We start from the raw sequence: 26,342 nt of genomic DNA, 5'->3' as shown, positions 1-26,342 counted from the left end.
ACTAGACTTAATTTGAAGATTAGTGGACACAGACTTAAATTTCAATTTTTGCATGCTTTAAAAGCAAATGAATGGCAGAGTATATATATATATATATATATAATTAAAGGGTTGATGGAGAGGTTATTTTAATGAGACCCTATGAGACTTCATCTTTTGTCTCACTAGAGGAAAAGACAGTGGCATCAACTCTAAGATCTGAGATGGGCATTAAGTTTAGGGTCTCTAAGGCTTTAGAATCTAAGAAGTAGTACAGCTTAAACCTCCTGGGAGAAGCCCATGTATTTTATGAAGTTCCACTTGTAACTACTTTCAAAGCTTTGTCCCTTATTGGGAAAAGCAATGCCTGAGACATAGGACATCAAGAACACTTTTTTCCCCTGGAACTTGGAGACAGCACAAAGGGAACAGTGCTGACACAAACAAGACAGAGACGTTCAATCAAAATCATTGTGAGTTGGAAGGTCTTGGCGGGGATTTGAAATGGAAATGTGGAGGTTTAAATTATATTTTAGTTCACTTTCTCATCATCTTTTGTCCTCTCTCTTTTACACTATTCCCCCTACTTTTAATCAAAGGAAAAATAAATCCAATGCCTACTTTTTCTATGAGATGCTCTTTCCTATGTTATTTATTCAATTTTCTGCTATTAACACATTAACTTTTAAAATGAAATATAAAATCATGGTATTCAGTAAAATAAAATATTATTATTACAAGAAATCTTCATAAAGAGAGATCCTTGTCCAAAGTGCATATAAGTGAGAGAAACTTCCATGTTGTCTGTTAAAAACTTTAAATGACTTGACACTTATATGAACATATTTTTATGTTAAAATATAGCTATTTATTTTCCCAATAATACACTTTTAGGATTAGATGGCTTCAGACCATTTTTATAATAAGATAAGACTAGAGAATATGAGCATTTTGGGCTTTAAATTTAATCTGCTCCAGAGAGAATCATATTAAACAATAGGAAGATTTTATGTTAAAGTGTTAACAATTATGATTGATTATAAAAAATATCAATAATGATCACAAAACCAGAATGTGTGTCTTTCAGATGTTAAAATATATATTGGTCTTATTAATTAAAAATATGTCCACATTTTGAGAGGAAAACAGCATTGTCAGATCATATGTGTATGTTTTAGTTTGTACTTTTCAGAATTAAAGATTAAGAAGAAATCAACAAAGTGACACTTGCCAAAAGTTGAGAAACCATTACATTGAAGGGTGCAGAAACAACATAAAGAAAATCAACAGAAAAACTGAGCTTAATTTTTCAGGTTGAGAGAAGGAGCATCAATATAAGCACAAGATTATGCTTTGCTTAATCATGTCCGACTCATTGCAATCACACAGACTGTAGCATGCAAGGCTCCTCCGTCCATAGGGATTCTCCAGGCAATAATACTGGAGTGGGTTACCAAGCCCTCTTCCAGGGGATTTTCCCAACCCAGGGATTGAACCCAGGTCTCCCGCACTGCAGGTGGATTCCTTACCATCTGAACCACCAAGGAAACCCAAGAGTACCTTTGAATCTGACTCAATGTCTCTTGGAGAATGAATAATTTCTGCTTGGTTTCAGTTGCAAAAACATTGTTTTTGCCCTAGGACCCTCAGATAATGAAGGCACTGAAATTAAACTGAATGAGAGACTTTCCATAAGTAGAAAATTCTCAGTGGGTTAATGATTATGAATTCCCACTGCATTTAGCTTTAAAAAAAAAATTCTATAGCAGAGTAACATGGTATGTAAATACAACTGTTGGGGACATAAGCAATAGAGATGGACTCAGGGCCAGGGATTCCTTAGACATCTGAGAGAAGGGAATGCCTGATTAAGATGGTTTTAGGAGTTAAGAAAGAGTCCTTGATGTTTTTATAGTTAGTATCTAGTCAGAGCCTTATGTATGAAAAGTTGTGTTTTATGTGCAGAGGACAGATAGATTATTATTTTTCTTAAATTAGTGATCAACAAAAAAGCATAAGTATTGGGAAAGAAAATAGGCTGCATGGGGAAGTAAAGAAATTGCAGTTGAAGTGATACTAAAGTAAAATTAGAGACTCTAAAGTTAAAAATGATCTGAGAGAAGAAAACATGACCACAGACCTTCCTCATGTTGGAGTGTATGAGTAATTTGGATGATAAACCCTGTGTGTCTTTGAAATAGGAAGACAACCTGCTTTTCTCATTAGACGCAATCAACATCTCTAATGTTAGTTCTTCAGATTATTTCCTTATATAGTAGGCTATATATCTGGCTTATAGACTTAAGATGTTCTCTTTTCATAAAAAAATGACACCATACATTTGTAAACCATTTTGTCAAAATTACCAGATTAGTTTTCTAATTTCTTTGTGCTATACTAGATATTTTCACTAAAGGGAAAATAAATCATAATATGAAATTTTCACCAAATAATTATATTTTAACAAAAAGATGGAGTACAAACTTAGTGTCCTTTGATAGGAATTGAATAATAAATTAGAGTATCACCTCATAATAATGATTCTAACAGATTTCAGTATATAGTCAGCAGAAAAACCCACACCAAAATCACATCAACCAGGATAATATTTATGCACAAAAATGTCCACGCTCTTCAATTATCATCACACGGTCAATTCTTAAATTCCCATTAGAAATAAACTTAGTCAAAGTAATTTTAAATAATTAGAGAGAGAAGTAAGAGGGGAATTTATTCCTTCACAATAAATTTAAGTTAAATTATATTGAACTGTGCTGTGCCATGCTAAGTCACGTCAGCCGTGTCCGACTCTGTGTGATCCTATGAACAGTGGCCCGCCAGGCTCCTTGTTCCATGGGATTCTGCAGGCAAGAATACTGGAGTGGGTAGCCTTTCCCTTCTCCAGGGGAGCTTCCAGACCCAGGGTTTGAACCAGCATGTCTTACATCTAACCTGCAATGTGTTTATCACCATGAAGCCCCATATTGAATTGTAATACCCCAAATTTTATAACTAAGGCAGCTATAAATATAACTATGAATATGGCATTTAAAAACTTTCTGTCTAGCACATAATGTCAAAGAAAATATATTTCAAAAATAAAGAAACAATAGACATTTCATTTGTTATATTAATATAATTTTTCTTTATTTAATAGGTGGCTTATACTTTTAAAATACGATGAATCAAACACTGACAATGGAATTCATGCTTGTGAGATTTACTGAGAATCAGATGCTCCTGAGGCTGCAGGCTGGGCTCTTCTCACTGATTTACCTAGTATCTATGTTGGAGAATTTAATTATCATCTTCCTCACAATTCTTGACCAACACCTCCACACACCAATGTACTTTTTCCTCAGGCATTTGTCCTTTTTAGATCTGTGCCTTATTTCTACCACAGTCCCCAAATTTATTTTCAACTGCATCACCTTCACTGAGTCCATCTCTTACCTGGAATGTGTGTTACAGCTTTTCCTGGTAGTACTAATGGCTGGGTCAGAGACTGGTATTCTCACTGTGATGTCCTATGACCGCTATGTTGTCATCTGTCGCCCTCTGCATTATGAGGCTGTCATGAGCAAAAGGACCTGTGTCCAGTTGATGGCTGTGTTCTGGTTCAACGGTGGATCCCTGGGAATATTGTACTCCACTGGGACATTCTCTTTGAATTTTTGTGGGTCCAATAAGATACATCAGTTCTTTTGTGATGTTCCTGCCTTACTAAAACTCACTTGTTCTCAAGAACATGCAGCTATTACTGTCAGTGTGGCCATTGGGGTCTGTTATGCATTTTCATGTTTAGTTTGCATTGCGGTCTCCTATGTGTATATTTTTTCCACTGTGTTGAAGATCCGAACCAGAGTGAACCAGTCCAAAGCCTTTGCTACCTGCCTGCCTCACCTCGTTGTTGTGAGTGCACTCCTTTCAACGGGTGCTGTTGCTTATTTAAAGCCACCATCCAACAGTCCTTCTCTTCTAGACTTGCTGGTGTCTGTGTTCTATTCTGTGGTACCCCCAACCTTGAACCCTGTTATCTACTGTCTGAAGAATAAGGACATTAAATCAGCTCTAGTAAAGTCCTGTGGAATGTTAAAAGCAGTGGAGTAATGAAAAGATGATAAAAGCTGAAGTTAGGAAGTAGGATTTTCTTTTTTGTTCTGCTATTAACAAGCTGTTTGAAATTGTTTCTATTAAAGAATTCTGATCAATAAAGGATAAGATATTCATAATTTTCACAAATGTACACTAGTATTTTTAAAATTGAGATATAATTGACATGTATTATTATATTAGTTTCAAGAACAAAACATAATGATTCTATACTTGTATCGGTTGCAAAATCATCACTACAATAAGTTTAGTTAACATCCTTATCCATATGTAATTACACATTGTTTTCTCTTGTGATGAAAAAATTTAAGATCCACTTTCTTAGTACTTTCAAATATATAATACAACTTTATCAATTATAGTCACCATGTTGTACACTATATCCCCATGAATTATTTATTTTAGAAGTGGGAGGTTGTGTGTTTGATAAATGTTTACCCATTTTGCACACCCTAGTCACTCCTCTGGCAATTACAAATTTGCTTTCTGTATCTATCAGCTTGGGGCTTCCCTTGTAGCTCAGTTAGTAAAAAATCTGCCTGTAATGCATGAAACGTGGGTTCAATTCCTGGGTCAGGAAGATCCCCTGGAGAAAGAAATGGTAACCCACCCCAGTATTCTTGCCTGGAGAATCCCATAGACAGAGGAGCCCGGCTGGCTCCTGGGGTCCATGGGTTCTCGAGTCAAACATGACTTAGCAACTAAACTCCCTCTATGAGCTTATTTTGTTGTTATTGTTTAGGTTCCACCTTCAGTGAAATCATACTCTGTCTGATATGTCACCTAACAGAATGACTTCCATGATTCATGATGTTGAAAATGGAAAGATTTTATTATTTTAACAGCTGAATAATACTTCACCTCTTTGTTTTCCTTGCATTACTTTGTCTTTACTTGTGTCATATCTATGCAATGTATGACTTTTAGCTCTTTAATCTGTTTATGCTTGTATAAGCTCCAAAATGTTCTTCTTGTGTGATTTTATAATAACTCTTCATACTCAGAGAGAACAAGTTATTCTTTCTTTATTGTGAAATTATTAGCTTTTTCCATACAATTTTTATATAATTTTAAAAAGTAGCTTACCAAGTTTCTCAGAACATAAGATAGGTTGATTTTTATATACATTCTCATTTAATCTATTACCTGGGGAAAATTTTAATCTTTACCTATTGGATTTTCTAATCTATAAATATTATTCATTTTCATTTGCCTCATTACATAAGTAAATTATTTCCTTCTTGCTTAAAACTCATTCTTTCAAAGGGACACATTGTCTTTAAGACATGTTGGTTTTGGTTTTGTGAGTTTTTTGTTTTCTCTTAGAACTCTTTGCGACCCTATGGACTGTAGCCTGCCATGCTTCTCTGTCCATGAGATTCTCCAGAAAAGAATACTGGAGTGGATTGCCATGCCCTCCTTCAGGGGATCTTCCCAACTCAGGAATCGAACCCACATCTCTTATGTCTCCTGCATTGGCAGGCAAGTTCTTTACCACTAGTGCCAGCTGGGAAGCCCATTCTCCATAGCAGCTGTACCAATTTACGTGCCCACCAACAGTGTAGGAGGGTTCCCTTTTCTGCACACCCTCTCCAGCATTTATTGTTTATAGAGTTTTTGATGATGGTCATTCTCATTGGTGTGAGGTGATATCTCATTGTAGTTTTGATTTGCATTTCTCTGATAATTAGAGCTATTGAGCATCTTTTCATGTACCTCTTGGCTATCTGTATGTCTTCTTTGAAGAAGTGTCTATTTTGATATTCCATTCATTTTTTGATTGTTTCCTTTTGTACATTGAGTGGGATGGGCTGTTTGTATATTTTGAAGATTAATCCCTTGTCAGTCATTTCATTTGCAAATATTTTCTCCCATTCTGTTAGCTGTCTTTTTCACTTTGCTTATGGCTTCCTTTGCCAAGCAAAAGCTTTTATTTAGCTATGTCTCATTTTATAATTATTGTTTTTATTTTTATTACTCTAAGAGGTGGATCAAAAACATCTAGCTTCAATTTATGTCAGGGAGTATTCTTCTTATGTTTTCCTCTAGGAGATTTATAGTGTCTGGTCTTAGATTTAGGTCTTTAATCCATTTTGAGTTTATTTTTATGTATGGTGATAAAAAGTGTTCTAATTTTTTTCTTTTACATTATTTTCTTAATTTTTTTTCCATTTATTATTATTATTTTTTTAGTTGGAGGCTAATTATAATATTGTAGTGGTTTTAAAATTAGAATTGTCACTCCATTTATTTGTGGCTTCCATTATTTTTAACTAGAAATATATTTATCTAAATGGTCTTGTGAAACAAATCTTTTTTCATTTCAGTGTTTTGTCCTTTGCTTCCTACCCCTGGGGCTTCCCTGCTGGCTCAGAGGGTAAAGAGTCTGCCTGCAATGTGGGAGAACTGGCTTCGATCCCTGGGTGGAGAAGATCCCCTGGAAAAGGAAATGGCAATCCACTCCAGCATTCTTGCCTGGAGAATCCCGATGGACAGAGGAACCTGGTGGGCTACAGTCCATAGGGTCGCAAAGAGTTGGACACGGCTGAGCGACTTCACTTTCAGTTTATTACTCCTAATTTTTTTTTTTAAGTTTATTCAGTTTTTCAATCTGGGTTCAATTTTTGTTATATACATCTTCAAAAGATCTTTGCTAGGCCTGACAGTGGCATTCATTATTTCATTTGCCAGAAATTGGCACATTACCCTATATTAGCTGCAAAGGGACCTCGGCTCAGCATTTTTTCAGAAAATATAGAAGAACTATGGAAGAAACAGGAAAACTGGTCACTACTAGGCTTTTTAAAAATATATATATTTATTTATTTGGCTTTGCCAGGTCTTATTTGCAGCACTTGGGGTCTTTATTTTAGTTGTGCCACTTGGGATCTGCATGCGGATGCTCTTGCGGCAAGTGGGATCTAGTTACTAGGCTCCAAATGGGGTTTTCACATTGCTGAGGGGACTGCTTTCTATGCAGGAAAAAGGAAATATAAAAATATTCTGGTCAAACAGCATTAATAGAAACATAAATGTCTGGTTTGCTGACATGGCATCGTGGGTAGGGGTAGCTTCATTCTGGGCCCAGAAAGTTATTTCAACACCACTAGTTTATCATTATCTTTCTAATGTGCTATAATATGTGAAATATGCTTAGCCCAAAGGATAAATTTATAAAATCCTAAAAGTACATTTGCAAATAATATATGCAAGCTATTTGAAAAACATTACACATATTTTTGTGAGCATATTTCAATGGCAATTAAAATAAATGAATAAAAACTCCAATGATGCTTGAAAAGTTACAATTATTAAAAAGTATACATTTATTATAAATTATAAAGTTTTTTTTATTTTCTCCAGAAAAATTGGGAAATATTAACAATATAATTAAATAATATCTTACTTATTATAATAAAGAGCTATAAAACTAAATTAATAGGTGAAAATAATATCTCACAGTACAAAACAAAGTATTGGATATAAAGAAATTGGATGCAAAGAAATAATTCAAAAGTATAGTGGACAATATACACATAAAAATCCAAAAATATTAAGCAAATAAATTTGAATATTTTAATAAAGTTTTTCCTCATTTTTTAATTGATAGATATTTTAGGTCCTTTAATAATGTGTCTGCATCAGGTGACACTCAAGAACCTGGATAGAGTTCTGTCTTCCTGACAATTACATTACAAAAGATGATTCTAGACCACTGAGTAAGACATTTCTGGATTGTGAGATTGGCAAAAGTCTTATTTATCAATTAAATATTTTCATGGATTTGGAAAGATCAGAGAAAGAAATTTGAAAGAGAATGTGTTAAGTTGCTTCACTTATTTTCAAAAGGGAGAATTAAGCTTCTTTTTTAAAATTTATATTTATTTTTACATTATACATGTCACACAATTCAATATACTATCTTATTTGCCTTGTAATCTAATTTAAATCTCACCTTCTCCATAAAATCTGTTTTTATTACGGTAGACACATATGAGGTACCAAAACCCAGATGCTGTAATTCATAACTTTTCTCTCCTCCTACTTCTTAAGTGCTCTGCTAATTGCATTGGGACAAATGAATGAATAAGATTTGGGGAAAAGACATTTAACTTCTTAGAGAATTTATAATTGTGTGAATTTAATCCTACTAAAGTTAAATAAAACAGAAAATATAAAACAGAAAATATATGCACCATCATTTATATCATTTGATGAAGCCCAGTGAGATTTTCTATATTAATTCACTTTAAAAGGAAGTATGGCATGGTGGCTTAAAGTGAAACAAGTGTTACTAGTTCTGGGGCCACAGAGATTTAGATACCCAAATTTAACAATCAAAGCTGCCTTTAATCCCTCCCCTGAGAACCTTGCTTACTTGGTTCTTTTCTTTAAATAAAGATCTGAAACCATATGGAAATACTTTCAGCAAATGCAGAAATTTGAGAATACATTTTCAGATATGGTACCATTCATAGACATTTTTTTTTTCACTATCCACAAAGCATACATGCTCCAAAAGGAAAGCAAATCTTAAGATCTAGGTAACAATAGACTTTCTTATCTGATCTAGTAAGTATAAATATTGGTCTATCATATAGATAAATTAAAAAAAAAATTAACATCTTCCCAGATTACTCCTCTTACCTAAAGATGAGAAAAATCTACTCTAGAGCAGGATGTAAGTGGCAAGCATATTGGACTATGCAGTTTATAAGGTCTTTTAATGTCTCACCATTTGCCTGTGTGTTTCTCAAATTCGATGCTAACAGATGGACAGAGTTCGTGTCTACACAAGATTAATATTTCAAAGACTCTGACTAGATTTACCAATGCTCAATTTGATACCCATCCTGGTTTATGATATCCATCCTTAATTGAATGAATATAAAAATGTAACTGGGCTTTGAAGGCAAAAAATGTTCCCATGCTTATTTAGTTTTTAGTCAAAATTAAGACCATACACTTGAATACACTCATGCATGTTCTGAGAAAATTTCATTCCACAATCTGACCACTAAGTCCTGGCTTATTAAAAACAGTTTATTTATAAAAGGTCCAATACTTAGCTTGGATATTTGATGAGACTGAGACAATCAACCAAGAATTCTATCTCTGAATGTGACCACTTACAGATCTCATTCTTGACTAATGTTCTCAGCTCTTAAAGCCTCTCTTTTCTTTGTGTTAAAGTTAGTTTAAATAAAACTGTCTATCTATTTTATCCATTCATCTATCTATTTGTGTAGAAAGAAAGTCTGATCAAATTAAATATATAAGTAAAATGAGCCCTTAGTAAAATAAGCCCATGGCATACACTGTATACACTGAGTAATAAGTGTTGATGACACTGGCACTTGTACTGAATATTTAAAATTAAAAAAAGTTACGTAAAAGCTTCAGATAAAAACTTTTAAAAATTATTTCATTTATCTTACTCAATTTTAATTGAAGGAATTGCTGGTGAGAAAATTAAAGTAGATTTCTTGATGCATGAGGAAGAAAGTAAATTAGTCTTGAAAAATTTGTCTGTCCAGTACTACTTATACAATCAGGACTCCATGGTGTCCTCTACTTTAGATCACAACATTTAGTTCCAATCTGAATGCTTAGTCAAAATCTTTGAAATCTCTGGAAAACCTTAAAAGTCCTGTGTATACCTTTTTGAACTAAGGGCAAGTAAATATTAATTAGCCTGTGTTCCTTTCAATTGTGTGTGTGTGAATGAAAGGTGCTCAGTCATTTCCAACTCTTTGCAATCCCATGGGCTGTAGTCTGCCAGCTTCTCTGTCCATGGGATTCTCCAGGCAAGAATACTGGACTGGGTAAGCATTCACTTCTCTGGGGGATCCTCCCAACCTAGTAAATGAACCAAGGTCTGCTGCATGGCATGCATATTCTTCTTCTTCTTTTTTTTTTTTTCCATTTATTTTTATTAGTTGGAGGCTAATTACTTTACAATTAGCCTCCAACTAATAAAAATATTACCAGCTGAGCTACCAGGGAAGCCCCCTTTCAACGATATTTAATATCAAATATGTCATCCTAAGACAAGGGAATGCCAGACCAACTTATCTGCCTCCTGAGAAACCTGTATGCAGGTCAAAAAGCAGCAATTAGAACCAAAGATGAAACAACAGACTGGTTCAAAATTGGGAAAGGTGCATCAAGGCTGTGTATTGTCACCCTGTTTATGTAACTTATATGCAGAGTACACCAAGTGAAATGCCGGGCTGGATGAATCACAAGTTGGAATCAAGATTGTCAGAGGAACTATCAATAACCTCAGATATGCAGATTACACCACCTTTATGGCAGAAAGCAAAGAGGAACTAAAGAGCCTCTTGATGGAGAAAGAGGAGAGTGTAAACCTGGCTTAAAACTCAAGTTTCAAAAACTAAGATCATGGCATTGGGTCCCATCACTTCATGGCAAATAGATAGGGAAACAATGGAAACAGTGACAGATTTTATTTTCTTGGGCTCCAAAATCACTGCAGATGGCTACTGCAGCCATGAAATTAAAAGATGCCAGCTTCTTGGAAGAAAAGCTGTGACAAACCTAGACAGCTTATTAAAAAACATATTACATACTAAAATGCATATTAAATAGCATATTACTTTGCCGACAAAGATTCATATAGTCAAAGCTATGGTTTTTCCAGTAGTCATGTATGGATATGAAAATTGGACCAAAAACAAGGCTGAGCTCCAAATAATTGATGCTTTCGAACTCTGGTGTTGGATAAAACTCTTGAGAGTCCCTTGGACAGCAAGGAAATCAAACAAGTCAATCCAAAAGGAAATCAATCCTGAATATTCATTAGATGGAAACTCCAACACTTTGGCCACCTGATGAGAGAGCCAACTCATTGGAAAATACCCCGATGCTGGGAAAGAGAAGACAGGAGGAGAAGGGGATGATAGATGATGAGGTGGTTGGATGGCATCACTGACTCAATAGACACAAGTTTGAGCAAGCTCAGGGCAAAGATGAAAGACAGGGAATACTAGTGTGCTGCAGTCCATGGGGTCACCAAGAGTGGACACGGGCAGGAGGGGAGTTCTATGAATCAGGAGATTGGGATTGATGTATTGCACTGCCATCTGTAAAACAAATAGCTAATGGAAACCTACTGTATAGCACAGCTCAGTGTTCGGTGGTGACCTAGAATGGGCTTGGGTGGGAGGAGATATATGTATATATATAGATGATCCATTTTGTTGTGCAACTGAAATTAACACAATGTCATAAAACAACTGCTGTTGTTCAGTCACTAAGCCATGTCTGGCTCTGCAACTCCGTGAAAGCAGCACATTATAAAAGTGGCAACATCTGCATGTATGAAGTTGTTATTTCTCCTTGCAACCTTGATTCCAGCTTGTGAGCAATCCAGCACAAGATTTCGTATGATGTGCTCTGCACATATATAAGTTAAATAAACAGGGTGACAATATTACAGCTTTGATGTACTCCTTTCCCAATTTTTTTTTTTCATTTATTTTTATTATTTGGAGGCTAATTACTTTACAGTATTGTAGTGGTTTTTGTCATACATTGACATGAATCAGCCATGGATTTACATGTGTTCCCCATCCTGAACCCCCCTCCCACCTCCCTCCCCATCCCATCCCTCTGGGTCTTCTAGGTGCACCAGCCCTGAGCACTTGTCTCATGCATCCAACCTGGGCTGGTGATCTGTTTCACCCTAACTCCTAGAGGAGAACATAGGCAAAACACTCTCCGACATAAATCACAGCAAGATCCTCTATGAACCACCTCCCAGAATATTGGAAATAAAAGCAAAAATAAACAAATGGGACCTAATGAAACTTAAAAGCTTTTGCACTACAAAGGAAACTATAAGCAAGGTGAAAAGACAGCCTTCAGAATGGGAGAAAATAATAGCAAATGAAGAAACAGACAAAGGATTAATCTCAAAAATATACAAGCAACTCCTGAAGCTCAATTCCAGAAAAATAAATGACCCAATCAAAAATGGGCCAAGATCTAAACAGACATTTCTCCAAGAAGACATACAGATGGCTAACAAACACATGAAAAGATGCTCAACATCACTCATTATCAGAGAAATGCAAATCAAAACCACAATGAGGTACCATTACACGCCAGTCAGGATGGCTGCTATCCAAAAGTCTACAGGCAATAAATGCTGGAGAGGCTGTGGAGAAAAGGGAACCCTCTTACACTGTTGGTGGGAATGCAAACTAGTACAGCCACTATGGAGAACAGTGTGGAGATTCCTTAAAAAACTGGAAATAGAACTGCCATATGACCCAGCAATCCCACTTCTGGGCATACACACCGAGGAAACCAGATCTGAAAGAGACACGTGCACCCAATGTTCATCACAGCGCTGTTTATAATAGTCAGGACATGGAAGCAACCTAGATGCCCATCAGCAGACGAATGGATAAGGAAGCTGTGATACATATACACCATGGAATATTACTCAGCCATTAAAAAGAATTCATTTGAATCAGTCCTTTCCCAATTTTGAATCAGCCCATTGTACCACGTCTAGTTCTAACTGTTGCTTCTTGACCTACATACAGGTTTCTCAGGAGGCAGGTAATATGGTCTAGTACTCCCATCTCTTTAAGAATATTCCACAGTTTGTTTTGACCCACACAGTCAAAGGCTTTAGTGTAGTCAATGAAGCAGAAATAGAGGTTTTTTTTTTTTTTAATACCTTGCTTTTTCTATGATCCAGCATATGTTGGCAACTGCTGAAGTAAAGTTTTTTTTATAAAGAAGAAATGAGGAAAGAATGGATATAGAAAGCTCTTGATGATACTCATGTAACGTCATTCTAGATCAGCTTTGTTTTGGTTTGTTGATCTTCTGAACAGAGCAATAGTCACATCATTTCTAGTGGCTAATGGCCTTAGATTAATGCATATTATTCTTGAGATCTCAATTTGCAGAACTCAGGTTCAAGTTCGAGGTTTTACTAGATAATCATTTACTTAAATTTGACTTGATCAGGTATTATGAATGCCAACCACTCATTACTATTACAATAATGATAATAATGACTAAGGTAATACATTTTGAATTTGATATTTTTTGTGATTCAGAGATATATCTAAGATTTTATATTTAAATTGATCTATGAGAAACTATTGAAAAGTAGGCAATTAAAAAAATAATTTTCACAAAGATTTAAAGAGTCATTAACTTGAGAGCTTGTAATATTTTTAAAGTTTATTTTTAATTGAAGGATGATTGCTTTACAATATTGGTTTGATTTCTGCCATACATCATATGAATTAGCCATTGGTATATATATATGCTTCCTTCTTTAACCTCCCTCCCACCTCCCATTCTTTCCACCCCTCTAGGTTGTCACAGAGCCCCAGTTTGAGTTCCCTGAGTCATATGCAAATTTCCACTGGGCTATATATTTTACATATGATAGTCTATATGCTTCCATGCTACTCTCTCTTTTCATCGCACCCTCTCCTTCAACTCCCCACCCCACACTCTTGCCATAAGTGTGTTCTCTATGTCAGTGTTTCCATTGCTGAGCTGCAAAAAGGCTCATCAGTACCATCTTTCTAGATTCCATATATATGAGTTAATATATGGTATTTATTTTCTCTTTCTGACACTTCACTCTGTATTCTAGGCTCTAGGCTCATCCACCTCATTAGAACTGATTCAAATGCATTCATTTTTATAGCTAAGTGAGAGCTGATAGCATTTTATTAAAGCCTCCACCGAAGCAAGCTTTGGGAAAAAAAAAAAGAAGAAGAAGAACTCTTCTGGAATAAAGAAAATACTAGAGATCTGTATAGTTTTATCTCTAAAGCAAATTGAGAAGTTGATGAGCTTTGCTCATTTGTCTGTTTGTACTCAATAAGCCCAGTCTAGTCCAGATTCTTTCAGAATTTTGTTAGCTAAAAATAATGGCAAGTGACAAAGCTTACCGGTTGTTTTGAAATTTCTCTTTTACATTAACAGAATACATTCTGTCTTCTGTCTTCTCCAAGAAGGAAATTTTTATCCTTCTTGAAATACAAACTTGTCAACATAATTTTACCTAGACAGTTTTACTCCTTTCTTTTACAGTGAAGATTTATTGTCTTAAGAAAAATTGCCTAACTTCAAACAGATATGAGATTAAGTAAATAGGGTGATTGTGGGTAAGGTGGGTTTGTGTGAGTGACTGATTGTGAAGTGAATCAGGTCTTTTTACCTTTTGTTAACACTTTCTTTTCTAATTTTTATTTTCTATTACAGTTGCATTTCTAAGTATGTCTTATGACATATCCTTTATTTTCTCATCTACCTATTTTTCTCTTCATTAAAGTGAAAAGTGAAAGTGCTAGTCTCTCAGTCCTGCCCAACTCTTAGCAACCCTGTGGACTTGTCGCATAGGGTCCAAAAGCCTAGCCTGCCAGGCTCCTCTGTTCATGGAGTTCTCTAGGCAAAAATACTGGAGTGGGTAGTCGCTCCCTTGAGGGGATTTTCCTCACTCAGGGATCAAACCCAGGTCTCCTGCATTGCAGGCAGATTCTTTAACATCTAAACCACCAGGGAAGTTATGGAGATGATTAAACTGATTATTATATATGTCATTACTTTTACTAAACTGAACTTTGCACTAATACTGAATTTCCAACTATTATTGCTTCATTTTCAAATGTGTCTTGCTTACAAACATACATTTGAGGTTAAAACATCTGTTTACACACACAAAAGTTCTATAATATACTGACTAAAATATTTAAATAAATTGGCAATACAGAAATTTGAATTGCCATTTAGTACTTCATAGTAGATGGGAATACCAGACCACCTGACCTGCCTCTTGAGAAACCTGTATGCAGGTCAGGAAGCAACAGTTAGAACTGGACATGGAACAACAGACTGGTTCCAAATAGGAAAAGGAGTACATCAAGGCTGTATATTGTCACCCTGCTTATTTAACTTATATGCAGAGTACATCATGAGAAATGCTGGGCTGGAAGAAGCATAAGCTGGAATCAAGATTGCCGGAAGAAATATCAATAACCTCAGATATGCAGATGATACCACCCTTATGACAGAAAGTGAAGAGGAACTGAAAAGCCTCTTGATGAAAGTGAAAGAGGAGAGTGAAAAAGTTGGCTTAAAGCTTAACATTCAGAAAACTCAGATCACGGCATCCGGTCCCATCACCTCATGGGAAATAGATGGGGAGACAGTGGAAACAGTGTCAGACTTTATTTTTTTGAGCTCCAAAATCACTTTGGGTGGTGACTGCACCCATGAAATAAAAGATGCTTACTCCTTGGAAGGAAAGTTATGACCAATCTAGATAGCATGTTAAAAAGCAGAGATATTACTTTGCCAACAAAGGTCTGTCTGGTCGAGGCTATGGTTTTTCCAGTGGTCATGTATGGATGTGAGAGTTGGACTGTGAAGAAAGCTGAGTGCCGAAAAACTGATGCTTTTGAACTGTGGTGTTGGAGAAGACTCTTGAGAGTCCCTTGGACTGCAAGGAGATCCAACCAGTCCATCCTAAAGGAGATCAGTCCTGGGTGTTCATTGGAAGGACCGAAGCTGAAACTCCAATACTTTGTCCACCTCATGCGAAGAGTTGACTCATTGGAAAAGACCCTGATGCTGGGAGGGATTGGGGGCAGGAGGAGAAGGGGATGACAGAGGATGAGATGGCTGGATGGCATCACCGACTTGATGGACATGAGTTTGAGTAAACTCTGGGAGTTTGTGATGGACAGGGAGGCCTGGCGTGCTGTGATTCATGGGGTTGCAAAGAGTCAGACATGACTGAGCGACTGAACTGAACTGAACTGAAGTGTAAATCAATCTCATTATAGGTATGCAATTCTTATATGCAGTAAAGCTTCATTAATTTACATGTGCTGTTGAAGAAGAGAGATAATATCACCACTTTTTCTCAATTGAAGAAAGCTCTCACTGTATAGCCAGTCTTTACTCATTAGAAACTGATAAAAGAGGTAAACTTCAGAAAATTATGTCTTAAAGAGCTTTCAAAAAGTTAAATGTGCATTTTGCAAAAAAAAAAAAAGCTTCAAAGAAATCTGTTAACGTTACTAAATTAATTTATTCCATAGCAAGTGTGGTAGAGACAAGAAAATGGACACCTACACAGTGATGATGGAATTTTTTCTGGTAGAATTCTCTGACATCAGAGAGATCTGGGTTCTCCAGGCTTTTCTGTTTGTGCTGATTTACTTGGCAGCTCTCACAGGAAATATTCTCATTATTGTCCTAATCACCTTGGACCAGTGTCTTCACACCCCCATGTACTTCTTCCTGAAAAAAATTATCCTTCTTTGATCTCTGCCTTATTTCCATCATAGTCCCCAAATCCATTGTCAAGTCTTTTACCAACAACAGCACTATTTCTTTCCCAGGTTGTGTGTTGCAGGTCTTTTTGGTAATTCACTTTACAGGGTCTGAGGTATTTATCCTCACAGCCACGTCCTATGATCGATATGTGGCCATCTGCCACCCATTGCACTATGACATTTTCATGAACGGGGAACTCTGTGTGCAGCTGCTTCTTGGTTGCTTGGAGGAATCTTTGGAGGCTTATACTCAGTTGGAACATTCTCTTTATCTTTCTGTGGTTCCAAAAGAGTACCTCAGTTTTTCTGTGATGTTGAAAGGTTGTTGCTAATCCATGAAAGACGCCGGGATTCTTGGCCTCTGGAGGAGAGGAATTCAATCCAGGGCCAGTGATGAGACTTGATTGCTCAGAGCTTTTGTGCAACAAAGTTTTATTAAAGTATACAAGAGACAGAGAAAGTTTCTGAAATAGACATCAGAAGGGGGCAGAAAAAGTGCCCCCCCCCCCGCCGCTAGTCTTCAGCTGGATGTTATATAGCTACTAGCAGTCTGCTAATTGGAGAAAAGAAATATCTCAAAACGAACACTGGCACCAGGCCCCTTACCCACAAGATGCATTTTGAGATAACATTGGCACAAGGTGAGTTGTCCTGGGTCATAAAGCGATTGACATGAATCTGGAAGAAAGGCAGGTTTCCAAGCAAAGACATAGTCTCATTAACATAGCTTAAGAGAACATCTGCATGAGTAAACCATACTGGTTTTCAAGGTGGTTCTGAGTCTTAGGCAGAACCGACTTGAAGACAGTTCAGTTCGGTTGCTCAGTTGTGTCTGACTCTTTGCAACCCCATGGACTGCAGCACGCCAGGCTTCTCTGTCCATTACCAACTCCCGGAGCTTGCTCAAATTCATGCCCATCGAGTCAGTGATGCCATCCAACCATCTCATCCTCTGTCGTCCTCTTCTCCTCCTGCCTTCAATCTTTCCCGGCATCAGGGTCTTTTCCAATGAGCCAGTTCTTTGCACTAGGTAGCCAAAATATTGGAGTTTCAGTTCCAGCATCAGTCCTTCCAATGAATATTCAGGACATTGAATATCAGGATATTGAAGACAGAGTCTAAGGTAAATACATAGTCCATTAACATAGCTTAAGAAAAACATTTCCATAAAACAAAAACAAAAACAAAACAGAATTGGTTAGCTAAAGGTTTGAGAAAAGTTAAGTTCAGGTGGAACCAGGTATCATCATGGCAACATAGAATTTTAAAATAAACCTCTTTCTTAATTTGTATAGAGAAAGGACAAAAATCTAACACATAGTTTGTTTCCTCCTACCGCTTAAGAGAGGGATAAAAAATGTCTGACATTGCAGCCTATTTCCTCCGTTTGGAGACCCCTGGCCTTCCTGCCTGTTACCCTCTCAAAATCCCCTCATTATTAAAGATTTCTTGTTCTAAGGATCATACTACTATTAATGTAAGTCTGGCAGTTTGAATATTTTAATGGTTTTTTTTTTAATATATACTTGCTATTGCTTTCTCGTATGTGTATATTTTCAATATAGTACTAAGTATCCCATCTGTACAAGGCAGGTGAAAAGCCTTTTCCACTTGCCTGCCCCATCTTATAGTTGTGGCCACTTTTATCCTGACAGGAGCCATCGCCTATTTGAAGCCAATGCCTGAATCTCCCTCTCTCCTGAACTTGCTACTCTCAATGTTGTATTCAGTGCTGCCTCCCACTCTGAACCCTATCAAGCATAGCCTGAGAAACAAGGAAATTAAAACAGCTCTAAAAAAGCTTCTGTGGAAACCTGGTGGTAGTGTGAAACATTAGAAACAGAAATTCAGTTATGAAATGTTTAATTTTTGTCCTCATTTTGATTCAAAATCTTTGTGATATCATGTGTGAAACAATTCTTCTGTGCTGATTTTTCTTTAAATTCACTATATGGTTGGAGAAAGAATTAATAAGCTTTAGCTTCTATGTTAAATTATTTTCCTTAGTGAACTTACCCTCAATTTTATCTTATTAGCTCTAGTGAATTTAGCAAAGACTTGTAGAGATTGTCAAAAGCTATGAAATTTGAACTATTTCTATTTGCATCCTACTTTTAGACATTATACTCAATATCAAATTTTATATACTTTAAAGACTCACTTAAAATGAAACAATCATATATATATACACACACACACACACACATATATGTATATATATTTAAACCTGCCTTAGATTTTATGGATAGTTACACAAATATTTGTGTTAATTTCTAGATATTATTATATATCTATAGTGGAAATTCCACTATATTTGTTAAGTGCTTAGAAAATAACATTGTGTTTCATATTTCATTATTACTCTAGGATATTCTGTGCACCTTCTTGACTGCTAGTTTTCTTCATGAGATATCATTTTAAAATAATTTTTTATTAATATGGTGACCAACTATTTTATTTACTTGTATACCTTTATATACTATTAAGAATTTCTTTTATAAAACTCATAAAACAGGATATCAGTTCAGTTCAGTTGCTCAGTTGTGTCCAACTATTTGTGACCGCATGGACTGCAGCACACCAGGCATCCCTGTTCATCACCAACTCCTGGAACTTGCTCAAACTCATTTCCATCGAGTCGGTGATGTCATCCAACCATCTCATCCTCCATCATCCCCTTCTCCTCCTGCCTTCTTTCCAAGCATCAGGGCCTTTTCCAATGAGTGAGTTCTTCACATCAGGTGGCGAAAGTATTGGAGTTTCAGCTTCAGCATCAGTCCTTCCAATGAATATTCAGGACTGATTTCCTTTAGGATTGACTGGTTTGATTTTCTTGCAGTCCAAGAGACTCTCAAGAGTCTTCTCCAACACCACAGTTCAAAAGCATCAATTATTCAGTGCTCAGCTTTCTTTACAGTCCAACTCTCACATCCATACATGACTACTGGAAAAACCATAACTTTGACTATATGGACCCTTGTTGGTAAAGTGATGTCTCTGCTTTTTAACATGCTGTCTAGGTTTGTCATAGCTTTTCTTCCAAGGATCAAGTGTCTTTTAATTTAGTGGCTGTATCACCATCTGCAGTGATTTTGGAGCCCAAGAAAATAAAGTGTCTCACTGTTTCCATTGTTACCCCATATATTTGTCATGAAGTGATGGACCAGATGCCATGATCTTCGTTTTTTGACTGGAGTTTTAAGCCAGCTTTTTCACTCTCCTCTTTCACTTTCATCAAGAGGCTCTTTTAGTTCTTCTTCACTTTCTGCCATAAGGGTTGTGTCATCTGCGTAACTCCTGGCAACCATGATTCCAGCTTGTGCTTCATCCATGTCATTTCACATGATATACTCCGCATAGAAGTTAAGTAAGCAAGATGATAATATAGAGCCTTAATATACTCCTTTCCCAATTTGAAACCAGTCCATTGTTCTATGTCTGGTACTAACTATTGCTTCTTGACCTGTGTACAGATTTCTCAGGAGGCGGGTCCAGTGGTCTGATATTCCCATCTCTTGAAGAATTTTCCAGTTTGGTGTGATCCACACAATCAAAAGCCTTAGTGTAGTCAATGAAGCAAAAGTATATATTTTTCTGGAATTCTCTTGCTTTTTCTATGGTCCAGTGGATGTTAGCAATTTGATCTCTGGTTATTCTGCCCTTTCTAAATCCAGTTTGAACATCTGGAAGTTCATGGCTCATGTACTATTTAAGCCTGGCTTGGAGAATTTTAAGCATCACTTTGCTAGTGTGTAAGATGAGTGCAACTGTGCAGTCATCGGAACATTCTTTGGTATTGCCTTTCTTTAGGATTGGAATGAAAACTGACTTTTCCAGTCCTGTGGCCACTGCTGAGTTTTCCAAATTAGCTGGCATACTGAGTGCAACACTTTAACAGCATCATCTTTTAGGATTTGAAAACAGGTGCACAAATTATATAAAATTACGTTATACATGATAGTGAAAACAGACTTAAAACCAAATATTGATTCTTTATAATCTTTAAGAATACACTATTAGATACAAGCAGGAAAGCATGTGAAACACTGTTGCACGTAAAAAGTGATTCTGTGAACCATGCTTTGTGAATGTGGGTGGTTGCACCATCAATGTAGAGAGAAACATGCAATTAAAAGTATAAACAAAGAAAACAATATCTATGTACAGTCACAGGATGTGACTTCCCTGGTAGCTCAGTGGAAAAGAATTCTCTTGCAATTCAAGATATCACCTGCAGTGCAGAACATGAGTATTGCATCCCTGGGTCAGGAAGATCCCCTGGAGAAGACAATAGCAAGCCAGTCCTGTATTCTTGCCTGGGAAATCTCATGGGCAGAGGAGCGTGGTGGGCTACAGTGGGTTCAGAAAGAGTTGGACATGACTTAGTGACTAAACCACTACCACAGTCACAGAATATGTACTGGGGAACACACTCCCACACTTGCACCTCCTGTGGTCCCTGGGTATAAAAGTGGGAGTGAGGCAAGTTTTATTTTAATTTAGTTTTTCTACATTGCTTGGTATTTTAAGTAATTAAAATTTGAATATATACTAGCATTAAAAATACAAAACATAGCAGAACTAAAGGGAAATGAAACAGCATCCATGTCTTAATATGCATTCCTGAATTTAAATTTTAATGCTTCAATTCAGATGTTCTATTTTCCATTAAAATCTCAGTATTATCACTCATCAATAAATAAAAAGGCACAGTTTGAATGAATTCATAGAGTTGTGATATGCTCATAACAGAAAGTCTGTAGCAAAAGGTAAATCACATTTCTAAATGATCCTAAGTCCAGGGATTTAAAGTTGCCCTCCTGTCCCTCAAGAAATATGCTCTCTCTCATCAGAACCCTTGACCATTTCTTCTAGTTAATTTCTGCTCCAATTATATAAATATAATCTCATGTGAAATATAAGATCATTAACCTTGAACCAATGCCAGAGGCTGAAGGTAAAGCTTAAAACCCACCAATCATATAGGAATAGTAGAGGTATTTAAACACCTTTGGTCATGCAACAGGCAGTTATTCTTGAACAAAAGTGTATTTAGGTGACAGACACCAATGACTAATACTTTGTTTACATGTTCTTAGAAGGAACTAATACAAGATGGAATAGATGTGCCCCATGCTAAGGTGGTTATTAGGATGTTTTCTTCTCACTTTTTATCTGAATGCCAGGTTTAATGAATGGAAAGAAAACTCTATTAATTTTGATAAATTTGAAGGGTATATTTACTCAAGTGATTTTCTTTTTCTGCCCCCCAGAAAGATATTTCATTGTTGTCATCTGCATCGTGGAAGAAATTTACACCAGTTGGTAAGAAAATTATCCAAACAATTTGTTTCAAGAACTGAGATGATTAGAGGATATTCTGATGATTCTAGTTCTTTCTACATGCCCAGACCATACCACACACATTTTGTTTGAAAGAAAGCTAGTGTCAATGAGAGACTCATTTTATGGACACAGACAAGGTCACTGTTACTGTAGTAATTTGTCAGAATTAAGCTGATGGACTACCATATCAGGACTAGATCTGTAGTAAATAGTTCTGAAAATGTCAATATTGATGTCTTATAATTTTATTGGGCTTCCAGGTGGCACTAGTATTAAAGAATCTGCCTGCCTATGCCAGAGACATGAGACATGAGTTTGATCCCTGGGTTGGGTAGATCCCCTGGAGGAGGGCATGGCAACCCACTCCAGTATTCTTGCCTGAAGAATCCCATGGACAAATGAGCCTGGCGGGCTATAATCCACAGGGTCACGCAGAGTTGGACACAATGAAGTGACTTAGCACGCATGTATGCATACTTCTATTATGAATATTTCTATCTGATATCAATGAGAAAAGTTAGTATCACAGTGTAATACTAATGTATGATTCTCACATGTTTTTCCTGAAATCTATTCTGCATCATCTTTGATCTCATTTGACAACCTTACACATGGTCGTCTTTTTAATTCATTTTATTTTCTGTATTTTATTTTGTTTACTTTATATTGTTTTCTTGTGGTCTGGAGCAGTATTTGCCAAATAACTTCTGGAGCAAGAAAGTGAAATGCTGTTTTCCATTTTGGCTATACCAGTAAAGTATGTTAGCTGCTTGGTACACAGATTTATCTCAAAGATTTTAGACCTGTCTGCCATGTATCTAAAGCATGAAATATAATAAAACTTTTTCTGTTCTTTAAAGAACCAGAAGATAGCATTTCATTTTATTTTTGCCCTTTTCTAAACTCTGCTTAATGTCAATTATATTTCCATCTACTCTCTGTTAATATAATAAAGGATATCACTGCACTTTCCCAGTGTTACTCTCATGAACTATGCCTAGGGCCATGTCATATCAAGAGTTTTAATAAAAGTGAATGTTACCATAGCTGAATGAATGAGTTACTAGTATAATCTTTATTTTTACAGATAAGAATCAGCATGACTGAGAAATTAACCAACATTACCACTATAACAGAATTTTTGCTCAGGGGATTCACTGATGATCAGGTACTACAAGGACTCTATGTTCCATTCTTCTTCCTGAGTTACCTGACAGCACTGATGGGGAACCTCCTCATTATTATTCTCACCACCACTGACCGGCGTCTCCAGTCGCCCATGTATTTCTTCCTAAAGAATTTGTCCTTGATTGATATCTGCTACATCTCTGTCACTGTGCCCAAATCCATCATAAACTCTCTGACCAAAAACCATTCCATATCTTTCCTGGGATGTGCCTCACAAATTTTTCTTTTCATTTTTTTGGCTGGCACAGAGTATGCCCTCCTTATAGTGATGTCTTATGACCGCTATGTTGCCATCTGCCATCCTCTGTACTATGAGACAATCATGAATAGAGGCACCTGTCTGCAGATGGTGACAGCATCGTGGGCTAGTGGGTGTGTCTATGGATCCATTCATGTTGCAGGTACATTCTCTGTGCGTTTCTGTGGGCCCTATATAGTGCATCAGTTCTTCTGTGACATTCCTTCAGTGCTCACACTTGCTTGTTCAGGAGAGCAAATTCTAGAATATGCATTTATTGTCACTAGCTGTACTTTTGCTTCTGTATGCTTTCTTTTCCTGATTGCCTCTTATATTTACATTTTCTCAGCTGTCCTAAGGATTCCATCTGCACAAGGCAGGTTCAAAACTTTCTCTACTTGTGTACCCCATCTCACTGTAGTGATATTGTTTCTCTTTTCTGGTATTGCCAATTATTTAGGGACTAATTCTAAGTCTGCATCATCACTGAATCTCTTCATGTCTGCATTATACTCTATATTACCTCCCAGCCTGAACCCTTTCATCTATAGTCTGAGGAACAAGGACATGAAGGCAGCCCTAGGCAAAATACTAGGTGGTAAAATGTTGCCAAAGACATGAGGATCCTGCTGACCTTAAATCATATGGCATACACAATAAATAAAGAAAATAGAATCAGTTTTTGAGAGTTAAGTATATAAACATTATTGTATTCTCTATTCTCTTGCCATAACTATATCACATTTACACATTCTGCATTCAAATTCACATTCTATGATTTTTATTTTATTTTTGTGAAGTTTAGGGTGGTCTGGGAAACACAAAACATATTGAATGTATTCCATTACTTGTGTGCATGCATCTTCAGTCGCCTTAGTTGTGTCTGACTTTTTACAGCTCTATGGACTAGCCCATCAGGCTCTTCTGTCCATGGGCTTCTCCATAATACTGGAGAGGATTGTCATGCCCTCCTCCAGGGAATCTTCTCAACTCAGGGATCGAACCCGAGTCTCCTGGGTCTCCTGCATTGTAAGCAGATTCTTTACCCACTAAAACACCTGGGAAATCCATTCCATTACTTATTTCATATCAAAAGATTCTGTTTGTGTTATTCTGATGGTTGCATTTGTTTTGTTAATGTAATCACACACTACTTCTTTACATGATTATATTTTTTCTGCAAAATTTAGACATTGTATCTTATTTCCTAGCACTGTATTTTACTACTTTACTCTAGATGTTATGAGTAAATATAATCTTAATTTTTCTTATCATAGTGATTTTTCTTCTTTGAGAAGTTTAGAATAAAAAAGAATTTCACCCATTTAAGCTTCTGTTTAAAACAGATGCATTAGAGATATAAAATTATTAAGTAGCTATAAGCAAGAATCTGTCGTAAAGAATCTTATGGATGGTGAGAGCAAATAATACATCTCTCATTACATATTCTTGACTAAAATGGAATGTTAGCAAAAAAATGTTTAATTGATTACCACATATCATAAACTTTTCACACTTGAGAAAGATGGTTTTTATTTTATCATCCTACTTTTCTTTGTTCTGTCATACATTTTTTATTTTCTAAATATTACTTGTTATCTCCACGGATAACTTAAATTATCTGTATATTTTGGTTCTCTTTTCTCTCCCTCTACTCTTATCACTTCCTTACTTATGTCCTTTATCACCTCTATCTTATTATTTGCTTCCCATTATCACAATCTCTCGATATTTTAAAGTCTTTTCTTTCTATCTCAACTTTAGAATAAGATAAACCTCAATGTATGGATGTGAGAGTTGGACTATGAAGAAAGCTGAGCACCAAAGAATTGATGCTTTTGAACTGTGGTCTTGGAGAAGACTCTTGAGAGTCCCTTGGACTGCAGGGAGATCCAACCAAGTCCATCCTAAAGGAGATCAGTCCTGGGTGTTCATTGGAAGGACTGATGTTGAAGCTGAAACTCCAATACTTTGGCCACCTGATGCTGGTAAAGATTGAGGGCAGGAGTAGAAGGGGACAGCAGAGAATGAAATGGTTGGATGGCATCATCGACTCGATGGACATGGGTTTGGGTGGACTCTGGGAGTTGGTGATGGACAGGGAGGCCTAGCGTGCTGTGGTTCATGGGGTCGCAGAGAGTCGGACACGACTGAGTGACTGAACTGAACTGAACTGAAACCTCAATATGTGTGCTTCATAAACTGAACTAAGATCTCATAAAGGTCTTGTATTGCACCTTGAGTATGTTTCTCCCCACAAAACCCAATGTCCATTCATTTCTGTGCATTTCAGTAAATCTCTTTTCTTTATGTCACATAGCTGTCTATTTTAACATGTCACACAGCTGTGCTGTGTTTAATTGCTCAGTAGGGCCGGGCTCTTTGTGACTCCATGAAATGCAGCCCACCAGGATCCTCTGTTCATGGGGATGATCCATGCAAGAATACTATAGTGGATAGCCTATCCTTCACATATTGCATATTTTATGAGTATTTTCTTTGGAATAAAAATAGGTTTTAATTTTTAATTAAAGAAATAAATGTTTTACTGAAGAAAATAAATGTTATCTTTTCAATATTGAAAAGCAGATGCATGAAAAATAAATAATGGCCTTTTCAAGGATAGGAAGACTAACTTGTACCAGTGCTGTCTGATAGAACATAATGGAAAATGTATTTGTAAAATTAATTTATTTAAACAAATATACAAAAATATAATTCTGGTATATTATTCATGCAAAATATACATTAAATATTTTATTTTGTTGATATCAAACCTCTCAAATTCAGCATATATTTGCATTTATAGCACATGTCGATTTGAACCAATCACATTTCAAGGGGTTAGTAACCATATGTGGGTGGTACCTGCTATATTAGACAACACAATCTGAAGCATCAACATAGATATGAGTTGAAATTCAATAAATATAAATAATAATTAATAATTGTTTTTTTCCTTATTTGATCATACAGAAGTTATGTTAATTTATTTTATTTTATTGTGACCTATAATAATGTGCATGTGAATCTGAAGTAAGTGTGCATAAATATTTACTTACATTTTTAAAGAATACATTATTTTCAGCTAGATTGACCACCTAAGATAAAAGAGTTATGATATTGTCAGTAAT

General features: G+C 36.2%; 2 protein-coding genes and 1 pseudogene across 2 annotated transcripts; all 3 read left to right on the top strand.

Annotated features, from left to right (window-relative positions):
• The first annotated feature begins 3,177 nt into the window (after positions 1 to 3,177).
• LOC122439255 (olfactory receptor 14K1-like) lies at positions 3,178 to 4,089 on the top strand. The gene has a single exon (XM_043464346.1). The coding sequence runs from the start codon at positions 3,178 to 3,180 to the stop codon at positions 4,087 to 4,089; it is 912 nt and encodes a 303-aa protein (XP_043320281.1).
• A 12,132-nt stretch (positions 4,090 to 16,221) lies between these two features.
• LOC122440880 lies at positions 16,222 to 18,273 on the top strand (annotated as a pseudogene).
• Positions 18,274 to 22,881: 4,608 nt separating this feature from the next.
• On the top strand, positions 22,882 to 23,829 carry LOC122440879 (olfactory receptor 14A16-like). The gene has a single exon (XM_043467561.1). The coding sequence runs from the start codon at positions 22,882 to 22,884 to the stop codon at positions 23,827 to 23,829; it is 948 nt and encodes a 315-aa protein (XP_043323496.1).
• Positions 23,830 to 26,342: the final 2,513 nt, after the last annotated feature.

This window comes from Cervus canadensis, chromosome 4 (genome assembly GCF_019320065.1).
Source record: "Cervus canadensis isolate Bull #8, Minnesota chromosome 4, ASM1932006v1, whole genome shotgun sequence".
NCBI lineage: Eukaryota > Metazoa > Chordata > Mammalia > Artiodactyla > Cervidae > Cervus > Cervus canadensis.
Note: the sequence above shows the minus strand (reverse complement) of the source record. Positions and strands in the feature narration are given on the sequence as shown.

What these genes read in the sequence shown, in the direction of transcription:
- LOC122439255 (XM_043464346.1), top strand. Translation starts at nt 3,178, where the DNA reads ATGGAATTCATGCTTGTGAGATTTACTGAGAATCAGATGCTCCTGAGG.
- LOC122440879 (XM_043467561.1), top strand. Translation starts at nt 22,882, where the DNA reads ATGACTGAGAAATTAACCAACATTACCACTATAACAGAATTTTTGCTC.